Source organism: Thermobia domestica, chromosome 18, assembly GCF_964235325.1.
Source record: "Thermobia domestica chromosome 18, izTheDome1.hap1.1, whole genome shotgun sequence".
In the NCBI taxonomy this organism is placed as follows: domain Eukaryota; kingdom Metazoa; phylum Arthropoda; class Insecta; order Zygentoma; family Lepismatidae; genus Thermobia; species Thermobia domestica.
Window position 1 is genome coordinate 177,573,566 of NC_137471.1, and position 24,781 is coordinate 177,598,346.

Sequence of the window (24,781 nt, forward strand, 5' to 3'; positions counted from 1 at the left end):
CTACGATCCTGAAACGAAAGAACAGCCAGTGGAGTGGTAGAACCAGTGGTCTAAGTGAGATGGGAGGCAGTGCATTACTGTCTGGTTTTTTCAGGAATGGCAGTGCTATACCTATGGTTTTTCAGTGATCAAGACATAGCGTCACTGGAAAGTGGACGCTAATAAACTTTAAATAAATCCATTTTTATACACAGTAATTGACGAATAGCTTTGCATGTAAAAATATGCTATTTATTATGTAGAAATAATTTCTAAGATGCCAGCACCGATATTCTTACCTCTTTCCTACCTTTTCTTTTAAAAATGAGTTGTCTACAAAGAAGTTTGCTTAGTTTATATCTTGTTTTAAATTTGGTGTGCCATACTCAACTGTTTCTATCTTATGTGCGTGGGTCTCCTTCGTTTAATGCATATAAATGACATGTTTTGAGAATGGGTGGATTTAGAGGTTTTCTGCTGTGGGGGCTAACCTTCCGGTAGTCCTGATTGCCTCTTACTAGAGTAGGGTGTTCGGGATTTCTGCGGGAAATTTTTAAAAATTGTTAATATAAAAAGTAATTTTTTGAGCAAGGAAACCTTCATAATACATAACCTACATAATTATCTATAATACAACGAAGGGGTATTTTTAATAATTTTTCTCAAAGAGTTGGGAGTGGGGGCAAGAACCTCTTCCATGGTTTTCAGTCAGTATGTAAATAGAAATGTAATTTTTTAGGCAATATACCCCCACTGTATTTCAATATTTATATAACCGGTATGACGAGTCAAGATAATAATAAAACATGCCGCCCCTGCTTTTTCTCCATTTCGAACACTGGGTGTCACTCATGTTTCCTCGTCTAAAGAATTCAAGAGACAAAAATAGGATGAGAAAGTGTTTGCAACATTCTTCTGTGATAGGGACGGAGTTGGAGAATGCCCGGACAAGGGTCAAACATTTATCTAAAATCATGCAATACATGTATGTTACACTCTTGTCTCGGAATTTTATAAGAATTTTCAAATTATATCACACTTTTGCGACTGGCAAGTCTCCTGATATTTGGAGGCTGTGTAGTTAGCACAGAAATTAAGAAAGAGCTTCAAATCTCATGAGTTTAACGCAGGAAAAGCTAGCAATGTCATGATATTTGTCTTCATAATTATTTGAATAAAATATTAGGAGGAATGTATTAACCTGAAGATTTCTCAAAACATTTCCCTACAAAATTCAAATGCGCTCAACATACCTGCGTTCTGTTTCAACCATACAAAATATTAAGGATTTTTTTACGGTAGTAGCTTTCAAGGCACTTGCTGATCTCTTACATGTGTAGTTACTAAGGTGAAAGTGATTCATAGTTTATGTTAATTTTCTGACGAAATTCCTGTGTATAGTTCTGAAAACTAGTAATTATCTATTTTAATTGAAGTGTTTTCTAAAGTAACGTATCAGAAGAAAAAACGGTGTACATAGCTCAGTAGCAAATATGCTTGTCCCATTCCATAAACCGACGTTTCTAAATAGGTATTTTTTATGTACTGACTCGTTAAAATACAAAAAGTAACATTTAAATAGCGCATTCAATGTTTTTTCCATACTTAAATGAGGATTTATGAGGAAAGCGATTTCCTAAGCATACTACGTAAGATATTAAGTTTCGGGATAGTAGTACTAAATATAGTTACGTTTGTGGAAATAAAAACAAGATTGAGACGTAGATGAAATTAGAGCTTTCAGTTTTAAGTCTCCAGAGTTATGCTGTTTAGGCTGTAGGCGACTGATGATGAGATTAGTGGAATGAAGAAAAGGAAAGAGCCCAAAGAAAACTCAAGTATACATGACTTATAACATTGATTATACTGTTTTGCGTATATGACACCTCGATAACAAATACTGCGAGTTTGGTGTGGCTTCTATCATTTCTTTTCGTTGTAAAATTTTTACTAGTAGCAGTACATATTTTAAGTTACTTCTGTGACATATGATTACATTCCTCGCTTTGCGTTTCAAGCTCCGAAACACTCCTTTGAAAAAAAAAAAAAAAAAAAAGATTAGTTTGCTTCAATATCTTTGAAAATATATATTATATTTCCTTTCTATTTTTCCAAAAAGGCGGAAATTTTTTACTAATAAAATTGAGAGTATGAAATATACGAACTTAAGAGAGTGAAATATATACTAACACTAAGGCAATAATAATAAAATATTTGAAGCTTGATTTTTTTAGTAGTTGGTGTCTTATTGCTTACATTACAGAACACAAAAAGTGTAAATTAATTTTGCGGTAAGAACTTTCATAATACCTACATACATTATGGTAAAGTAGAATCTTCATTGAATTTTCAGTGAACCCTTATGCACTTAACCAATATTAAGTAAAATGTTTTAGTAACTCATGAGGAATGGATTAATATAGTTGCCGCATATTTGCTGTTTGTAATACATTTAAGTAAAAATTAGGTCGTGTAAAATTCTTGAATTTGAAATGAACAATCAAATCCTTTAAATTTACGATTTATCAGTGTTGTGAAATAATATATGCTTTTTAAGTTCATATTTTTGGAAAAATGAAGCACCACAGTCATTACAGTAGTATGGGGTCTTATTTATGTGTGTCAGCATGTGATCCTTTAAACGATGTTTTCTACTGAAAGACTTATTACAAACGTTACAGGAATGCAACTTCTCCCCAGTATGAATTAACTTATGCACTTGGAATGTACATTTACGATAAAATATCTTCCCGCACGCATCGCAAACAAATGGTGTCTCTCCTGTATGAATGAGCATGTGTTCATCCAAGTGATACTTATAAGGAAATTTTTTAGGGCATTCTTTGCAACAGAAAGGATAATCGCCAGTATGTGACATAATGTGTGCTCTTAAAGTACCTTTCGTAAAATATGCTTTACCACATTCATTACAAAAATATCTTTTTATATTTGCATGGATTAACCAGTGTTGCCTTAAATTACTTTTCGAATTAAAGGCCTTATTACATTTGTTACACAAATAAGATTCTTTTTGACCTGAATGCGTTAATATATGTTGTTTTAATAGATTTTGCGATCGGAACTTTTCATCACACTTCTCGCAGGAAAATGGCTTTTCACTATTGTGAATTAATATATGGTGTTTGAAACTATAACTAGATGTAAATGTTTTGCCACATTCCTTACAGGAATACGGATGCTCTAATGAGTGGATTAGCATGTGTGACTTCAATTTACCCTTCTCGTCAAAAACTCTAGCACACTCCTTACAAGAATATGAGTTAGCGCCAGTATGTGTGAAACCATGACGTTTTAAGTGACCTTTTCGACTGAAAGCTTTATTACATTCCTTACAAGTATATGGTTTTTCACCTGTATGGGTTAGAATGTGATTCTCTAAATGAGATTTTCGTTTAAATCCTTTATCGCAAAAGTTGCACAAGTTTGTTCTTTTATTCGTTTCAATTAACATGTTTCCTTCGTTTTTGTAGAGCTGATGATATGAACTATCATGATTTCCATCATACGCTTTTCCTTTACCATATATTAGCTTGTGATATTCTGAGCTGTCTTTCTGAGAAAAGGGTATGGTATATTTCCGGAAGGAATTGGTTCCGTACATCAATGTTTTCATGCTTACATGTGAAAGCAATTGGTTCTCCAAACAAGCACTGTAAAAAAACGTTTGTTAGTAAATATCATCTATAATCTAACTCCGAAATATTCTTCTTTTAGAACCTAGACTGTAGTTAACATTCCACCAAAGTATATTCTTAGATTAAACAAGTAGCGTGTAAAGGAAAAGTTGTAAAATTATTACGAGGCATGTCCACAATATAGTTGTACTAGGTTCCTCACGGTTAGAAGAGATTTGTTATTGCTATCTTGGTTACACTGCCGTATTGCTTAGGTCCTACACTTTCCAGCGAACACAAACACGATTCAGTACAGAGAATCGATTCTAGACTCGTATCGAAATTGGTATCCCCCCCAGCGCACTTTTGCGATCTAAGAGTACTTAAGTGGCAAACAATTATTATTCTACGTAAAGTAATAACAATTTTGAGTAGTTGGCATTGTAATTATATATATTTTCCTGAATAAAAAAGCACTAACATCACGATGGCTTAACAGCCCACGAAGTTCTATCGCGATGTAATCCATGGCCTCCCAGAATATTGGCAGAAGGTCGTCGATCCTGATGGGGACTATTTTTGATCTTCCAGGTAGTCTTAGCCCCAGTTGACATCGATATTCGGAGTTGGTGGGTGGAAAAGCGATATAACTTTCTTGGTTACTTTTATAGATAGTTTCTATATACAAGGGCTCAAATTGAAAAGTAATGCACAAAGGTATAATGATCGGTCCGGGGAGTAGTTCTTGGTTAAACAATAGAAACTACCTGGAATATAATTTCTGAAGGAAAAGCAAATAAAAAAAAAATAAAAATAAATAAATAAATAAATATAATAGCAATAATTATAAGCTAAAAACTGTTTTTAGCTTTTCGGAAGAAAGCCAAATTTTTAGGTTTTTCAGGCCTCAAAAACACTAGCTGCAACACGCTTTTTTGGTCTTGTACATTGTAGCTGCCCCCCCCTTCAAAAACGACGGGCCCCTCCTACGTAAACCTGCTGGCTACACCCCTGCATATATCAGATATAATTTAATAGAAATATCAGGAAAAATTACATCTTTTTCAGTTCTCGTCTATCAAGAACGAAGTCTACGATCGACTATCTTTCTTTCAATATCAAAGTCATAAATGAATTTTGTTAACAAAAAAGACAAAAGTACAAATATAATTTGTAATATTCACACTACTTGAAACAGAAACTGTGTTAAAATACGCCTTTCCGTACACGTTCGAAGCAAGGCCGATACCAAGCACTAGAACAAAGTAATCATTGAAGAATAGAAATAAAAGTCAATATCAAATGAAAATACAAAGATTGCATGATAGAAATGTCATCATTATTGAATGTATCGAATCATTTAGACGGCAAAAAGCAAACAGAGAAGTAAACAACTTTATAGAAAAATTAGAAAAGTGCATATATAAACATAAAACTGCAGTAAATACAACAAATAATAATTACCTTTGTGTTTCAGATTTATTTACAATATTCTCTGTATCTTCTTTCGAATCAACCGATAATTCCACATCTCTATAGCATGCAAAAGAATTTGGCTGACTTGCAGGTTTAGATTTTTCTAAATCAACAGAAAATTTTCCAGCACATGAGTTTATATTATTGCTCTCAACCAGGTTTCCTTCTCTCAATATTGGGAATGCAAATGATTTATTTATGCTTATTTTAGGACACATCCACTCCTTCTCATCCAATGGATTTTCCTTCACACAATCATCACCTATTAATGAGAAACGTAATTAATGGCACAAGGAGCCATGTACTTCATTGTACGAATAGCATTTTATGAAAGTTTAAAATTTTGCAAGGTTTTTGCAATATAAATATAAATTGCATGCATAATAACCACTTATTTACATTCGTACCAATGAAATAACTACCACAGTATAAAATCTGAGAAAATTATAACTTCTTGACTCTCTCTTTCTCTCTCTCTCTCACACACACAATTAAGTTCACTAGTAGGAATGCCAAATAGCTAGTCACAAATTTCGCCAACTACTTCACAATTATATTTGTTACATGAAATTAGAAACATGTATTAGTTTATTGTTATGATATTACATGATGTGATCACAAAATTTGTACTTGCTATAGCACACTAATAGATTATTACACACAGTGTATACAGTTAATTCTTAATTGAATGGGAAAAACTGCAAAATACAATAGTTATATTGTGTTGGACAACCTCTTGCCCTCAGAGCAAATCTGATGCTACTTGAAATAAGGTTATTAAAGATCATGAGTGATAGAAAAGAAATATTACTTCATTTCTGGTGGAATGCATTAGTTTCTTACATGAGAAATTATGCAATCGGAAACATGCGTCGCATACATGTATACTAGACGGACCAGATAAGCTCAAGGGAGGTATTCAATGGGTCACGGTAGCTATTCATCTTCATTCTGCTGATCTTTGAACTGTGCCGCAGCAGCTACTGCTGTGTGATGCACGCACTATCATTCTCGATTACAGCGCCATTGCTCGAAAACACATACAACTATAGGATGCATATTGTCCGCTAAAATTATAATTTAATCATGGGCAGTGACGCGATCTACAAGCATCAGTAGTGGACTCATTTAAAATTATGATATTGTCAAACGCAAGACATTCACTGAAAGGAGACTAGTTTATTTCATTAAAATACACTCTCTCAAAATGTCTGTGAACAGTGATGAACTCATTTTGTAATCTTTTCGTTCTTACCCCTTCTGATAACGAATAGAAAAAGGTATAGATTGCACTCTGTTTAGAGTTATGCCTTTGCTACTAGAACGCTTAAGACGTGGTGACTCGCAAACCAATTCTTCTAAACAGGAAGTGAAGCATCACATTTGCTTACATGAAATAGAGCCCACCTACGTAGTAATCACTACGTGTAGAGTATGGAACTAGGTTGTGCTGATCCTTGATTGCTAAGTAACAGAAGGAACTGAAGGGAATTAAATGCTACTATTACGCAATAAAAGAAACAAGACGTCTCGTTACTGATACAACCATATGTACTTCCGACTTAGGCTGTTACATGTTAGAAGACTGGGTTCCACAGAGTAGTAATGGGGCGACTTGAGGAAACTTTTTGGCCCCTGGGTCCCTGCCTCAGGACCCATGGTCCCTGGCCGGGGTCAATGACCTAGGGGTACATAGGACCACCCCCTCTAAATTTTGGCAGGGGTACCATGGCCCACCCCCTAAATTTTGGCAGGGGTACATAGGACCACCCCCCTTAAATTTTGGAAATTGCCAAATCTAAAAATTTGGTATGGTAGCCTAGGACCATAGTATGTACCTCTATCAGTATTGGGTGTCTATGTCGTTCCCTTTCATGGGTAAAAAATTGCCAAAAATTCACATTTCGGAGGTTTTTGACCTAATTTATCCCCTTGGATGAGGTGTTATTACCCTATATGGTTATATGGGCGTATACAGGGGTTCATTACCTATCATAAGACATGGGTATATTAATGCACCTCTTGAAATTCCCGGTAGGGGTACCTTGGCCCACCCCTTCAATTTTGGAAATTGCCCAATTTCAACATTGGGTATTATAGTACAGGACCCTAATATGTATTATGATAAATTTGGGTGGTCCACCTCATTCCCTTTTAGGGGTAAAAAATTGCCAAAAATTCAAATTTCGGGGGTTTTTGACCTAATTTATCCCCTTGGATGAGGTGTTATTACCCTATATAGTTATATGGGCGTATACAGGGGTCCATTACCTTTCATAAGACATGGGTATATTAATGCACCCCTTGAAAAATTTGGGAGGGGTACCATGGCCCACCCCTTAAATTTTGGAAATTGACCAATTTAAACATTTGGTATTATGGTACAGGACCCTAATATGTATCATGATAAATTTGGATGGTCCACCTCGTTTCCTTCTAGGGGTACAAAATTGTCAAAATATAAACGTAAGCAATACGTTGTACCACGTGTTTGGTCTTTTGGCCCAATTTAACCTCTTGGATGAGGTTCTATTACCTTATATGGTTATATGGTTATGTATAGGGGTCTATTCCCTATTATAAGACATAGGTACATTTGTGCACCCGGGAGGGGTACTTTGGCCCACCCCTTAAATTTTAGAAATTGCTCATTTTATATATTTGGTATTATAGTACTGGACCCTAACATGTATTATGATAAATTTGGGTGGTCCACCTCGTTCCCTTTTAGGGGTACAAATTGCCAAAATATAAACGTAAGCAATACGTTGTACCACGTGTTTGGTTTGACCTAAGTTATCCCCTTGGATGAGGTTCTATTACCTTATATGGTTATATGGTTATGTATAGGGGTCTATTCCCTATTATAAGACATAGGTACATTTGTGCACCCCGGGAGGGGTACTTTGGCCCACCCCTTTAATTTTGGAAATTGCCCCTTTTACATGTTTGGTATTATAGTATAGAACCCTAATATATATTACTATAAATTTGGGTGGTTCACCACGTTTCCTTTGATGGGTACGAAATTGCCAAATTTTAGTACAACCACGTGTTTGGTTTGGCTCAATTTATCCCCTTGGATGAGGTCCTATTACCTTATATGGTTATATGATCATGTATAGGGGTCCATTCCATATCCCCTTAAATTTTGGAAATTTTCCAATTTAAGCATTCGGTATTATAGTACATGACCTCAACATGTATCATGATAAATTTGGGCGATCCATCTTGTTCCCTTTCATGGGTAAAAATTACTAAAATATAAACATAAGCAATATGTTGTACCATGCGTTTGGTTTTTCGCCCAATTTCTTCCCTTTGATGGGGTTCTATTACCTTATATGGTTATATGGTCATGTATATGGGTTCATTTCCTATCATAAGACATGGGTACATTGACGCACCCCTTGAAAAATTTGGGAGGGGTATTTTGGCTCATCCAGTCGGTTTTAGAAATTGTTTTAATATAAGCATTTGGTATTATAGTACAGGACTTCAATATGTACCACTATAAATTTGGATGGTCCACATCGTTCCCTTTCATGGGTAAAGAACTACCAAAAATCGAATTTTGGAGGTTATTGACACCTATTTAGCACGTTATATGGTTTATTACCTTTATATGTTTATGTTCCCTTTTAAATTTGGGAATTATCAAATAACAAAATTCGGTAAACGTTTTCTAGGACCCATTGGTGTTCCTCTTATGGCCAAATATTCAAAATTTAAATGTTATTGACCGGTTTTATTATTGAATAAGTACAGGATTTATTACTTTTTTTCATAAGACACAGGTGTATTTGTGTACCAATCTTAAATTTTGGGAGGGGGTACATTTCTTATTGTCGTATCAATAATTGGTAATTGTTCATTGGGTAAATCATTGTCAAATATGAGTATGATCACGTGATCAGTTATTAACCTATGATGGGATTAGGAGTCCAGGACATTGGTACATTAAAACTTTGTAGTATAATTTAAGAATTGTCAAATGAAATTACGTCATTGGTTTTGATTATTCACGCCAAATATAAACGTAAGCAAGACGTTGTACCACGTGATTGTCCTTGATGAGGTAGTGTACAGGGATTCATTTCCTTTGTTGTGGTACTTCTTAAGTTTGAGTACACACACTTCTAGAAAACAGTTGGTTCTACTCAGGTAAACAATTGACGGACATTATTGACCTTATTGAACATATAATAATATGATTAACTCTAAGACTTAGGTATATCAGGAGAAGTATTCTTTAAATTTGGGAATGGTGATAAACAGAATTTTAACATAAGGCGCGAAATTAGAAACAATACATTGAACTTTAGTCACAGCTCATAGTCTAAGATCATTGGTGGTGATTGATTTGAAATCTGATAGCTATCCTTATTGAATCTTATGACTCATAGACGAAAGGCAATACATGCTACAACACTGGCAAAGTTATTGTTAATGCAATTTGATTGGCTGATCACTATCTTTCCTGCAATCTGATTGGTTGATCACTATCTTTCGTGCAATCTGATTGGTTGATGATTTTCAAATCTTTGCTGTATTCAGTTTTAAGTTTTGTTTAACATTTAAAAATCTTGGTTTCGTTCAACATTTTGCACTCACTGATAAATATGATCAAAACCGTTTATTTGTTAATCGAATAGTTAAAAACCGGATAAAGTTTGACGGTTAACCGTGAAACGTAAAATTTTTTTAGTTTGAAATTTTTTTTTGCTTGAATTTTTTTTTGTTTTGAAAATGTTTTCGTTTCCAAATTTTTTTGTTTCAAAATTTTGTTTGAGATTTTTTCGTTTGAAATTTTTGTTTGAAAATTTTTTTCGTTTGAAATTTTTTTGTTTGAAAATTTTTGTTCGAAAATTTTGTTTAAAATTTTTTGTTTAAAATTTTTCGTTTCCAAATTTTTTGTTTCAAAATTTTGTTTGAAATTTTTTCGCTTCAAAATTTTGTTTGAATTTTTTTGGTTTGAAATTTTTTGTTTGAATTTTTTTTTCGTTTCAAAATTTTGTTTCAAAGATTTTTGTTTGAAATTTTTGTTTCAAAGTTTGAGTTGACATTTTTAAAAGTTTGTGCACCTATTAGTAAAGAACCGGAACTGTTTAGAACAAAAACCTTTGACAACATTGTGGTGCAATAGTACACGTCAGAACCTGGGGTTGTACTTGAAATGAAAAAACACAATTCATTGAAATGGATCATTTTATTACACTCCACATACATCCATACCAGATAGTGGTTCTGGATATTGTCGATACAATGTATTTTGAACTTCTTGCACTAGTTTGTCTTTAGCATATAATTTTAATTCCAGTTGAAGTCTTTTAAGGTCTAATGCAATATCAATTGGTGGAAACTCAATGTCCATTTGATCACAAATAAACTGTTTATCAATACAGGTATGCACTAGCCGGAACTGTTTAGAACAAAAACCTCTGGCAACATTGTGGTGCAATAGTACACGTCAGAACATGATAATGCAACGTCATCAGTTTTGCATCATATATAAGTATCGTTCGAGTTAGTATTCATGATAACGTCATCATGGCTACTTGTCTGCAGTTTCTAAACACACGTGATGTGATGAAATCATTTACCAAGATTACTGATTTACAACAGAATGTACCTTATAGAATCTTAGCTAGCCAAATGATCCCTACAAAGTTTGGATTAAGAATCGTAGTGAAGCTTGAAAAATGATAAGAATATAATTTTACCAGCAAGATATTTACCCATGGAAGCATCAAAACAAGAAGAACTGCTGCGTTTCTTAAATACTGGATCTGTATCTTTATGTTACAAAGGATTCTTGGGTCAAAATCATCAACTTGAATTTAGTACACAGCCAGATTCGTCAGCAAAATCATGAATCAGCACATTTCTTTCCAATGACGTCAGCTGTAGTTGTATGAATTTGGTTGGTCGGCATGACGTCAGCAACTGTGATGAAATCATGAATTCAAACGTCAGCACATTCCTTACCAATGACGTCAGCAATAACTATAAACCAGCAAATACAGTGTCATCCCACGAAATCATTTGAGCAAGTGCTTTTCAGGAGGAAAGATGTGTACTTCTAACGATAAAGAGTTCATCTTCGCAAGCTATTATCCAATAAATATATTTCAAACAAAACATGTGATAATTGGTATCAGTGCTAGAACATTTGAACCTGTGATTCGATTGGGCAAAGCAGAACAATTTGGTGTACAACTGACCTGTGAAGAATGGCAAATATTATGTTCACGAATCGACCAAATGAACGATTATTTTCATGATGAGCTAAATGTGACCATAGTCAAATCATTAGGCTCAAATCATGAAGTGGTGATGCGTACAGTCCTCGAAGAGAAGATGGTGTTGTTACGTAAAAAGAGTACATTCCATGTCCCTCGCAACATGGTGTATCTAACACAAACAGAATGGAACAAATTCATCAGCGTATTTCCGTGTGTGAAACATGCAGTGGAAGTGTGCAACAAAACAAGTATATTCCTGAAAAAGTACTATTTTGAAAAATGTGTTATGCATATTGTACAACATGTATCTAGATATTGTGATGGTTGTCAACATCGTTCGTGGGTGCATACCTGTATTGATAAACAGTTTATTTGTGATCAAATGGACATTGAGTTTCCACCAATTGATATTGCATTAGACCTTAAAAGACTTCAACTGGAATTAAAATTATATGCTAAAGACAAACTAGTGCAAGAAGTTCAAAATACATTGTATCGACAATATCCAGAACCACTATCTGGTATGGATGTATGTGGAGTGTAATAAAATGATCCATTTCAATGAATTGTGTTTTTTCATTTCAAGTACAACCCCAGGTTCTGACGTGTACTATTGCACCACAATGTTGTCAAAGGTTTTTGTTCTAAACAGTTCCGGTTCTTTACTAATAGGTGCACAAACTTTTAAAAATGTCAACTCAAACTTTGAAACAAAAATTTCAAACAAAAATCTTTGAAACAAAATTTTGAAACGAAAAAAAATTCAAACAAAAAATTTCAAACCAAAAAAATTCAAACAAAATTTTGAAGCGAAAAAAATTTCAAACAAAATTTTGAAACAAAAAATTTGGAAACGAAAAATTTTAAACAAAAAATTTTAAACAAAATTTTCGAACAAAAATTTTCAAACAAAAAAATTTCAAACGAAAAAAATTTTCAAACAAAAATTTCAAACGAAAAAATCTCAAACAAAATTTTGAAACAAAAAAATTTGGAAACGAAAACATTTTCAAAACAAAAAAAAATTCAAGCAAAAAAAATTTCAAACTAAAAAAATTTTACGTTTCACGGTTAACCGTCAAACTTTATCCGGTTTTTAACTATTCGATTAACAAATAAACGGTTTTGATCATATTTATCAGTGAGTGCAAAATGTTGAACGAAACCAAGATTTTTAAATGTTAAACAAAACTTAAAACTGAATACAGCAAAGATTTGAAAATCATCAACCAATCAGATTGCACGAAAGATAGTGATCAACCAATCAGATTGCAGGAAAGATAGTGATCAGCCAATCAAATTGCATTAACAATAACTTTGCCAGTGTTGTAGCATGTATTGCCTTTCGTCTATGAGTCATAAGATTCAATAAGGATAGCTATCAGATTTCAAATCAATCACCACCAATGATCTTAGACTATGAGCTGTGACTAAAGTTCAATGTATTGTTTCTAATTTCGCGCCTTATGTTAAAATTCTGTTTATCACCATTCCCAAATTTAAAGAATACTTCTCCTGATATACCTAAGTCTTAGAGTTAATCATATTATTATATGTTCAATAAGGTCAATAATGTCCGTCAATTGTTTACCTGAGTAGAACCAACTGTTTTCTAGAAGTGTGTGTACTCAAACTTAAGAAGTACCACAACAAAGGAAATGAATCCCTGTACACTACCTCATCAAGGACAATCACGTGGTACAACGTCTTGCTTACGTTTATATTTGGCGTGAATAATCAAAACCAATGACGTAATTTCATTTGACAATTCTTAAATTATACTACAAAGTTTTAATGTACCAATGTCCTGGACTCCTAATCCCATCATAGGTTAATAACTGATCACGTGATCATACTCATATTTGACAATGATTTACCCAATGAACAATTACCAATTATTGATACGACAATAAGAAATGTACCCCCTCCCAAAATTTAAGATTGGTACACAAATACACCTGTGTCTTATGAAAAAAAGTAATAAATCCTGTACTTATTCAATAATAAAACCGGTCAATAACATTTAAATTTTGAATATTTGGCCATAAGAGGAACACCAATGGGTCCTAGAAAACGTTTACCGAATTTTGTTATTTGATAATTCCCAAATTTAAAAGGGAACATAAACATATAAAGGTAATAAACCATATAACGTGCTAAATAGGTGTCAATAACCTCCAAAATTCGATTTTTGGTAGTTCTTTACCCATGAAAGGGAACGATGTGGACCATCCAAATTTATAGTGGTACATATTGAAGTCCTGTACTATAATACCAAATGCTTATATTAAAACAATTTCTAAAACCGACTGGATGAGCCAAAATACCCCTCCCAAATTTTTCAAGGGGTGCGTCAATGTACCCATGTCTTATGATAGGAAATGAACCCATATACAGGACCATATAACCATATAAGGTAATAGAACCCCATCAAAGGGAAGAAATTGGGCGAAAAACCAAACGCATGGTACAACATATTGCTTATGTTTATATTTTAGTAATTTTTACCCATGAAAGGGAACAAGATGGATCGCCCAAATTTATCATGATACATGTTGAGGTCATGTACTATAATACCGAATGCTTAAATTGGAAAATTTCCAAAATTTAAGGGGATATGGAATGGACCCCTATACATGATCATATAACCATATAAGGTAATAGGACCTCATCCAAGGGGATAAATTGAGCCAAACCAAACACGTGGTTGTACTAAAATTTGGCAATTTCGTACCCATCAAAGGAAACGTGGTGAACCACCCAAATTTATAGTAATATATATTAGGGTTCTATACTATAATACCAAACATGTAAAAGGGGCAATTTCCAAAATTAAAGGGGTGGGCCAAAGTACCCCTCCCGGGGTGCACAAATGTACCTATGTCTTATAATAGGGAATAGACCCCTATACATAACCATATAACCATATAAGGTAATAGAACCTCATCCAAGGGGATAACTTAGGTCAAACCAAACACGTGGTACAACGTATTGCTTACGTTTATATTTTGGCAATTTGTACCCCTAAAAGGGAACGAGGTGGACCACCCAAATTTATCATAATACATGTTAGGGTCCAGTACTATAATACCAAATATATAAAATGAGCAATTTCTAAAATTTAAGGGGTGGGCCAAAGTACCCCTCCCGGGTGCACAAATGTACCTATGTCTTATAATAGGGAATAGACCCCTATACATAACCATATAACCATATAAGGTAATAGAACCTCATCCAAGAGGTTAAATTGGGCCAAAAGACCAAACACGTGGTACAACGTATTGCTTACGTTTATATTTTGACAATTTTGTACCCCTAGAAGGAAACGAGGTGGACCATCCAAATTTATCATGATACATATTAGGGTCCTGTACCATAATACCAAATGTTTAAATTGGTCAATTTCCAAAATTTAAGGGGTGGGCCATGGTACCCCTCCCAAATTTTTCAAGGGGTGCATTAATATACCCATGTCTTATGAAAGGTAATGGACCCCTGTATACGCCCATATAACTATATAGGGTAATAACACCTCATCCAACGGGATAAATTAGGTCAAAAACCCCCGAAATTTGAATTTTTGGCAATTTTTTACCCCTAAAAGGGAATGAGGTGGACCACCCAAATTTATCATAATACATATTAGGGTCCTGTACTATAATACCCAATGTTGAAATTGGGCAATTTCCAAAATTGAAGGGGTGGGCCAAGGTACCCCTACCGGGAATTTCAAGAGGTGCATTAATATACCCATGTCTTATGATAGGTAATGAACCCCTGTATACGCCCATATAACCATATAGGGTAATAACACCTCATCCAAGGGGATAAATTAGGTCAAAAACCTCCGAAATGTGAATTTTTGGCAATTTTTTACCCATGAAAGGGAACGACATAGACACCCAATACTGATAGAGGTACATACTATGGTCCTAGGCTACCATACCAAATTTTTAGATTTGGCAATTTCCAAAATTTAAGGGGGGTGGTCCTATGTACCCCTGCCAAAATTTAGGGGGTGGGCCATGGTACCCCTGCCAAAATTTAGAGGGGGTGGTCCTATGTACCCCTAGGTCATTGACCCCGGCCAGGGACCATGGGTCCTGAGGCAGGGACCCAGGGGCCAAAAAGTTTCCTCAAGTCGCCCCATTACTACTCACAGTGATACCTCATAGCACTACATCGCAATACACCATGAATATGTCTATAAGAATATAATTATGAAAATAATAATTAATGACTTTCTGCTACTTTTACCCCTAATTTCAGCAAACTCAATGGAGAGTAGTCGCGTGCAAGTATCTTGGTGTATTTCAAACCCAGGAGTTCTTTTTAAAGATTACAATCCACATCGTGTTTATTTATTTGTTGCTTGAGTCTATAGTTTGAAATTTTGTTCTAAATTTTCAACAACTTTTCTCGACTCCTGCACGTCGACAACATGCATCGCTCTGTGTGAGTTTTGCCAGTTTCGAACAACTGCAATACTCATTGCACGGTGTAGGCATCCTACTTGATTTTTCCTGAATTTTCCTGACATGATTATTTCTTCTGTTTTACGAGGATCCCCTAGTTTATTCATCGGTATGCAAACCAAGGCGTTTAGATGTTTCGGTGATTACATGGATCTCAATTAACTAATAATTATCTCATTTTCTAGACATTCGGTTTCTCTCCGGTATTTCTCTGACCCTCATTTAATCACCACGTAGAGTAGGAGCCGTGATAAATCACAATTCTGTCGCTTTACTTACAATCTTAAATTTTTTTAGAGGTTTCCTCTTAGGCCTTTGCCATTCACGTCATACTAAAAGAATAGTATTTTAATTTTTAGAGTTTTTTTTTTTGAAAATTTTTCACTCTCAAAGCCATTATCATTCTACAGCATCGAGCTTACACTGTCGACGATACTCTACGATCCATCACATCCATGCTGAAAGGATGTATTACATTCTCTGATGTGGTCACATTGCTCGATCCTCTTGCATATCATGGGTACATAAAGTTCTACTGGTTACATTATTAACACGCATAACTTGATATGCATCAATTTCACAATACGGGAAAGAGAACATTCAGAAATCAAGTATGTGCCATCGTTTGAACGCAATGGCCTGATTGTACTGTGTATATAGACAAGTAATCCTCCCAACAGTTTCTCATTTCTTATCCACGCTCCACTCATTGAGTTCTAGTGCCTAAACCGCGCTCTCACGGCACTTTACATATCCGAGAGGACTACTGAGCCTACGCATGCATAATCCTGCTAAGACTGTATTATTCAAATTCCCTAGCCTGAAGAGTAGTGCTGGGTTTGAATGCATTCCCGTAATTCTTTCTTCGTGTTAATATTTTCACAAACAACTGTTAATCGAAAAAAAATCATTCGTCAACAGTAACTTAAATATTTTAATTCCTTAAATGACAGAAATTTTTAGGATATGTCCTCTTCGAGATACCCCATTCCCGAGAAAATGTAAATACTTTTCCTGTGATCATCGCTCTTGTAGTCAAGTTGAACTACAGCTGTTGTTGCTACGGATAAAAAAAAAAGTAGTGGAAATGGTATCCTAATCTCAAACTATGATTTGACACCTTACCGAGCCATCACATTATAAATGGTTCCATCTGTCAGTTAGCAAATCTTCGTGGCTTGCAGAACGACAGTCAGAAATATTTCTCGTAAACAGAAAAAAAACAAAAAAAAAAAAAAAACAAATAAGGTATAATGCTAAAATGGTGGGATAAGGGAAAAATTCTGAGAACATTGTTCATCGTGAAGAATTACCAGAAAATGCACCATGCTTAGCAAACATGTTAAGTTTAAACTTGGATTTTTGTAAATGACGATTTGACTAGTGTTATTGCTTAAAATTCGTTTCTACTTTGAGTTGTATACGTTTTGGTTTGTTATTAACTATTTCTTGTTTGTATGGGAGAAATACCTTTTTACAACTCGCACACTGTTCCTTTTTTTGTTTGTTTGATTTTGGTTTACATGCGTTTGAGAGAACAAAAACGAAGGCTTGTAGCAGAACACCATATAAAACACATTTTAATATTTTGTATGTCTAAATTTTGTAAGTGTTAATAAGTATAAACTCATGATTACATCCGTAAATAGTTACAATGATTTGATGTCAGAGAAAAAGTGCTAGACGGTGTATAATACATACGATTAAGATCTTGAGTTTGACTTACATTAATCGAGAATGCTTGCTTTCAAGTCACACTAATTTCCGTTAAGCATTCTTCAGGAAGGAATAATTATAACACGCTCCCTTACTTCTAATGTGCTTTTGTGTCAGAAAAGATTAAAATAAAATAGAAAAAAATTATTTATCCCTTTTATGGTGGCTTCTAAATTATAAGCTTACAATTTTCTAATGAGAAAAACACGTCCGATTATTCCTTACTCTCTGGAACAGTTATTCAAAATTCTAGACGGGGTGTCGTTGGACGTCCGTAAACGATTTATTACGACTCTAATAAGGAGCGTGGCGCTTTACAGATGAGAGACGTGGACATGGAGAATAAATGAAATATCCAAGCTGGAGGCATTTAAAATGTGTTGTTGGCGCCGTATACTACGTATATCATTGACCGAAAGGAAAACGAATGAAGACGTACTAAAGGAAATTAATGAAAGACGACAGACCATAAAGATAATAGGAAAAAGAAGAAACAGTATACTTGGCCATCTTATTCGACACTCCGATTGGATCACCGTGTTGATAGAGGAAAAGACAGAAGGAAAACCAGGAAGAGGAAGACCAAGGATAGAGTATTTTGATGCAGTTACGGAGAAGAGACCTTATCGAACCATAGAACAGCTCTCTCAAAGAAGAGAAGAGTTTTAAAATTTCCATGTTTCTCACTAACCTATGGTTGAGTTCGTACCTCACGTTAGTTGTTCAAGACGCTAGAAGCGAAAGCATAAGATGTAGAGTGAAAATACAGAAGAAAATCAGAGACAGAAACAGAATATTTTTCAGCAGAGACAGAAAAAATCTGGAAAGCCCTTTCCAGTTTAGTTCCAGTGATTTTCTCTGTGACTGGCTTTCATAGATTCTAATGTCTGGGGAAAATTTTGCAGAAGAAATAATTCATTTACTATTTCATAATTATGTACTCAGTATATGTCTTACAAACAGAGATTATAAACACTTTACTCAGCATGAAGAATTAAAGTCATTCACAAACTGGAAAATGATTAACATTACCAAAACTACTAAATTCATTCCTTTCAATGTAATTTCTCTATCGATTCTATAAAAGTAATTCAATTACGTAGTCACTTACATATAGTACACACTTAATATCAGTGTAATTTGAAATGGAGATGAAATACTTCACTTTTATGTTCAATACAATGCTTTGTAGTCTAAACGAGATGATGATGATTAGAATGAATGTTTTAATGAAATGAAAAAGTGAAAGAAAACGGAGAGCACTAAAAAGTACGCGCAGGACGATAATTTAAAACTGATGAAAAGAAAGTAAGGGTAAAAGAATAACTAACTTCATACCTATCGTAAAATATGTATGACAGTATTTTTATAATGAACTGAAAATAGAGCATTGGTTCGATTGCTTGCAAAGGCAATGAGTAAATCATTCGAACATTCTTTTTCAGCAATAAAATATAACTGCTGATTAATGTAGAAACTAAATCGCACAGCCTCCTACTGGAAATCAAACCAGATATTCCCACTGATCTACGGGCCAGTGCATGTGTTACCGGCTTCGCTTTCGGGCGAAAGTATTAATTTATTCATGTTGACTGGCTTTCACTTTAACCTGTAGGCTACCTGTCGTATAAACACAATGTTGAACAAGGACGCTAAACATTAGTAAACAAGAGAACTGGATTTGAGTCCAAATGTTTGATGCCAAAAGCACATTTGCTACTTATATAACCACAGAGAAGCTCCAAAGTATACATGAAGTTCTGTAGGTTTAGCGGGTGCGAGTGTTCTAAATCGCCCACAAGTATTCTTCGTCTTAAACCTATCGTACATATCTTGGCAATTCACTATACTCTTCTGACATGTAGAGGTCCTCCGTGGCTAAGCGGTTAATGTACTCGCCTTTGGCGTGGAAGACACGGGTTCGATTCCCGGCGAGAGTTCATGTGGTTTAGATTCCACGTTAATCAGTTGGTCCCGTGTTATATAGCGTCGTTGCTGGAACGGACGTTAAACTGAAAATCAATTCAATTCTTCCGACATGTATTTTGTAATTCTATATTTTTATTACAAGTGTAACATATACATATTTATTTGTAGTTTCTCATATTTGCTTTCAGTGTAATATTTCACAAGTAAATGAATTTGAAATGTAGTTGAAGAACATTTGTGTTACCTAAATCGTCGGAGAACCATAATAATAATAGTAACAAAACAGATGTTATTGAATCTCGAAATCTGCAGTAGATTAAGGAAGTATTTTACTGTTTTCTTCATAATAATTTTAATATAAAATTAGCAATAATCTGCCGAGTCCTCCCGTGCTTGGCAAAATATGAACAATATTTCATTTACGATAAACAGTAAACCCTTCGGCGTTGTCTTGTGGACGCGTCAGCACTGAGCTTGGAAAGACCAAGCTAGATCCCCGTTTTTCGTGTATACGAAGTCGGAAGTAGAAAACGAGTCTGGCCAATCGCGTTGAAAGTGTGAGTTGATTGTACGTAAGTGTAGGCATTTGAGGAACTGTTCTTTGAGGCAGGTGAATTTGGAAAGATCCAAGCCACAGCACAGGATAATCTGAGTTAATGTTACAGATTCCCTATCAAAATAATTAACATTTCTGCTCAATCGTTCCTCCTTCGTAAAGAGGATTAAATCTCCATAATTATTTATAAAAGTTTTTTGTTCGTGTTAGTTACGAAGGTACGTTCCTGGGACTATATCATACAACCGCCTAATGTGAATAACTTGTCTGATAGATTTCTAAATATATAACTACATACTGAAAGTTGAAAAGGAGTAATTCTTGTTAATCCTGTTTTGTAGAAAGAGAATTATTAAATATAATTTTCCCTCTCTGCAAAATTAGCCTTTGTTAATTTCTACTTCACATACTTTTTAAACGTAGAAGCAAACAGGTTGTCGTCGTCTCTATGGATATAAGGTGATTGCTGCCAGATCTTTTATATAAGGCCCTCAAAGCGGGTCTTCAAACAGGAAGATTGTCCTTGGTATGAAAATCACGCAATTAATTACTGTATAGAACTCGCCAAAGTGATATGTAGCTGCATTTATAATCAAATTTGCAAATATAATTACGTTTCCTCTACCAAGGTACTTACTAGGTTCCGTGCCATCTATTCTTCCACGAGTCATTTGTCTCTCAAGGAATGTCAAATTAGCAGAACACCTGTAACAATGTAAGAGAACCCAGTGAATAAAGGATCTGTTGTTCATGTAGTCACTTATATGTCTCATGGTCTAAAACTAATAATTGTATATTGTTGTGTTACAAACATCACTTTCTAAAACTTAACGTTAAAAAGCAAACTTAGTCACTTACACGTTTGAGATACTATTTAGTTACACTTCACTGTTTCAGAAACTTTATCCTACTATACCAATCCTGTTATAACATTTTTCATATCCAGATAAATATTATAGTTGTTAGAAAGCAAAACAGTTGCAGGAATAAGCTTGTTCTACATAGTACATTGCTTTAAAAATCTTCATATTTACTTACGCAGCAAGTTATAGCAAAAGGAAACAGAAGAAGTAGCTAGAAAATCTAGTCGTACAATACTTCTGTTGTCTACAATAAATATTCATTTTTCATTAAAGATTAGGAGTTTACAGAAAAGGGTGTTTTCGAAACATCTACATACACGAATTTTGGTAATTTCTCTTTGTGGAAATGTTACGTAAGTCGACAAAAAAAAAAAAAAAGAAGCTTTAAGCATTAATGTTTTAATTTATTCTAGAAATTACTTTAAACTGTATTATAATCAGCAAAAATATTTTTGTCTTGAGTTTGTGCCTATCATTTTCTAGAGAGAGGAGTGCGTATGTAACTCTTCGTACTTAATACCAAATCGATGATCTGACTTCAACGTCATTCTTTGTGATAAGGGATCTATTTTTAACGCGGGATAAGTTCTCGAGCTTTCATCCAGACTTAGTACGTCTACCAAATGGTACTTAAAACAAATACTACTACTACTACTACAAATAGTATATATGAAACTACAAAATGAAAATAATATGCTATATAGCAGAAACGCACTACACTTTATTATTTTCATATTCTTTACGGAGATTGTACGGTTATATCTGATTAAAATTGAAAACTAAATCTAGAATATGAAAATATTAAATTGTGAAGGGATAATATCAAATAATAAAGTAAGCAGTGACAGTCTAGAGGCTAATTTTTTTTTTTAGTTCATGTCACTCGTAAATTGGCCTGTTATATTTCAGAGACATAGACTTATATTATAGAACCAGCATCAAGGGAAGGTCAGTGGAATTTGCGAGTCGTCTTTGATAGGCGTTATTAAAGATAATAATTTTGAAAAAGCTCTAACAGTAGAGAGATATGACCTTCAAAAGAGGCGTTGTTACTTTAGCAAACAATATTTATACATACGCAGTTGGATCAAATATTAACAAAACTTGATTGGCTAATCGTCGGAGCGGTTAGTTGTGTGTGATTTTGCAGGCGCGGTTCGTAGGTGGCCGAGAATCAGGAACTCGGACAGGCGGCTTGTCGCATGCTTCGTTTAGTAGCCCTTACGATGAGTGAGCCCTTACGATGAGTGAGCCCTTACGAGTTAATTATCAAGTTCTTCACCCAGGAAAACGGCAAACTGGCCGAAATTGACCGCAGACTGCAGGCCCAATTCGACAATGATACCCTCTCCTGAGCAACAGTTATAATGTGGTGCAACGAATGCAATCAAGGCCGTGAACGTGTCGCAAATGATGTTTTCCCCGTTGTCCTCGCACCAGGATGACTAACGGCACGTGTTTATGATCCTATCGAATGGAATTGACGCATCAGTGTGCGCCAAATTGCGGCCGAACTTAGTGCGAGCTATGGGAGTGTGCAATTAATCATCATAAAGCAGTTGGCTTCCGCAAAATCAGAGCTCTGTGAGTTGCGAAGCTGCTGAATGATGACCAAAATTTAAAAGATTTCGCTGGCTTGAGTGCTTCACACTTGTTTTGACGTGAAAGAGGAAGCGTTTTTGCATCGCATCGTTACCTGACAAGACACGGGTGCATCATTACATCCCAGCATGGAGTAGTAAGAGAAAGACGAAGGAAAGCCTGTAAAAGCCAAAGTTCGGTTCTCTGCAAGGAAGGTTTTACCACGGTGTTTTGGGAATGTAGGGTGGATTTTTTACACGAACGTCCGATATTCAACTACTACTGCAGACTCACGGATCAAATTAAGGTGCACTATCGACGCAAAAGACAAGACTGTTGACCCGTCAGGTGTTGGTCTTCTACGTCAGACCCCACACAGCAGGTGTTACAAAGTAGAGAGTGGTGGCAATGCACTGCGAAACGCTTAAGCTTATGGTAAAGTTGCATGCAACTAAATTTAGAACAGATTATTACCAACTTTTCATACTTGTTTCGCTTTCATTTGAAGTCGTAAATTAAAATGACATCATTGCAAATAAATATTCAAAATAAACAAGTATATTACAATTAATTTTCTCTGTTAATATTTTTGTTATTCACTTTATCAACCAAACTACGACTTCTATGCAAAATTACCATTACCTTCCATAGATGTGTTGTTTTGCATCATCCAGCTTATCATCTGTTATACTTTCTGAATATGTTTCGTGTGAATGTTCAGTGGTAGTGGTGGTTTGAAGGAATAAATTAGAATCTCCCAGAGATGAACATGTTGAATTCGACTTCATTGCAGTATCTCCTCTTACCATTTCAGTTGCTATATAATCACCTGGGAATACCCGTCTATTTCCAATGTTTCCTGTAGAAATCGAAGACACATACTCAGGTTCTTCCAAGGATTCTTCTTTTAAATATGATTCGCTTGGTTCTTCCTTCCATACTATCTCAGGCTCCATAGTTAGGAATTTAATCTTTACTCGGTAAAAATCCTCAACTATTAAATAGATTTCTTTGAAGTAGTAATAAATTTTAATTAATTCTTTACAATATTATCTTTAAGTTATTATTTCGTAAGTACATTTTCAGTGTAAATGATGGGAATGTACATTCATGATTAAAGCGTCCTGCAACTACGTTTTTTGTACTGGATTACTGTGTATTCTGAAAGAAAAAGAAACATTTGCTTAATAATGAAAAGTGAGTATTCAGTAAGGATCACAAAGAAAAATATATATGTTAGTACGTACACCTCTTCCAGAATGGTCTCTAAAAGAATTTTGAATCAATACATTGACTATGACTTCACTTTAGTAAAGAATGTGTTTTTTCTTTGCACTTTATGCTATTGTAATCGCATTCCACGCAACACATATTTAAAATTTCTAATGAGGTTAATTGAAAAATTTTATTCATATAGTTTTTCATTCGAAGGAACCCTGGGTTTATCATAAAAGGAAAACTAAATCCTTAAAAAAATATTTCACAGGTACCATAGATTCAACAGAAGATACAACATAAAATTTATACTAAAATAGTAATGTAATGTCACAATAATAACTGATGTGTGTAATTTTTCATTTTGATTTGTTACAGAAGAATCCTATTGAAAATTCGTCTATGATGTAGAAAATATGATTATGTACTAATTATGTAACCTATTTTAAAGTGTAAATTTAGCAGGTTTTTAAGTTGACAGTTGATTTTAAACTTTTAATATTATGTAGTGTAACAAGCTTTGAGTTTTGTTAATGAACTGTTTCCGAGCTACATTGTTACTTTGATTATATCTTGCAGCGTTTACCACTTGTTAGGGTGTTTGTACAATTTAGACTACCATGTTTTTTACCTTAAAATTAGAATTCGTTATAATTGTGGTAGAAAATGGTTTCGTTTCTTGTAACTTGTAGCAGATACTCTCACACCTTCGACTATACTTTCTCTTTCAGAATATCGAAGAAATAGATTGTCACAAAAATGAGTTTTAGCCTAGCTAAAATTACAATATCTCGGAGTAATAAGTAACATGAGAATATAATCTACAGTGCAAAATATGTGTAGTACTCAGAGAAATATAGTTGTTTCACTGCGGTGTATTATTTATGTGGTTTCAAGTATAACCAAATATTTTTGTGCAAAAATTTTTTATAGCACGCTCCTTACATGCTGCAGTTAACCAAACTCTGAGGAAAAGCTGCAATAGACAGAATATTCCTTATGATCATACTATTTTAAAATTTATTAGCTTGCATTTAGTCTAGTGTCTGATGACACATTAACATAATAATAACAAAAGTATTAACTTACGTTTCGCAATGAGGCGGAGAAT

General features: G+C 34.5%; 1 protein-coding gene across 4 annotated transcripts in view; it reads right to left on the reverse strand.

The window, feature by feature from the left end:
- Positions 1-24,781, reverse strand: part of LOC145675563 (uncharacterized) — a 95,790-nt gene that overhangs the window by 66,003 nt on the left and 5,006 nt on the right. For 3 of the 4 annotated variants that reach the window (XM_081746078.1, XM_081746077.1, XM_081746076.1), the window contains exons 2-5: positions 23,098-23,616; positions 20,649-20,716; positions 5,079-5,352; positions 246-3,650 (exon numbers count right to left, since the gene is read on the reverse strand). In XM_081746078.1, coding sequence (XP_081602204.1) covers positions 2,495-3,650; positions 5,079-5,352; positions 20,649-20,716; positions 23,098-23,411 — 1,812 coding nt within the window. In that variant the 5' untranslated portion in view covers positions 23,412-23,616 and the 3' untranslated portion in view covers positions 246-2,494. Of the gene's footprint in view, positions 1-245; positions 3,651-5,078; positions 5,353-20,648; positions 20,717-23,097; positions 23,617-24,781 lie in introns of those variants that run through there. The other variant, XM_081746079.1, reaches the window with a different exon arrangement.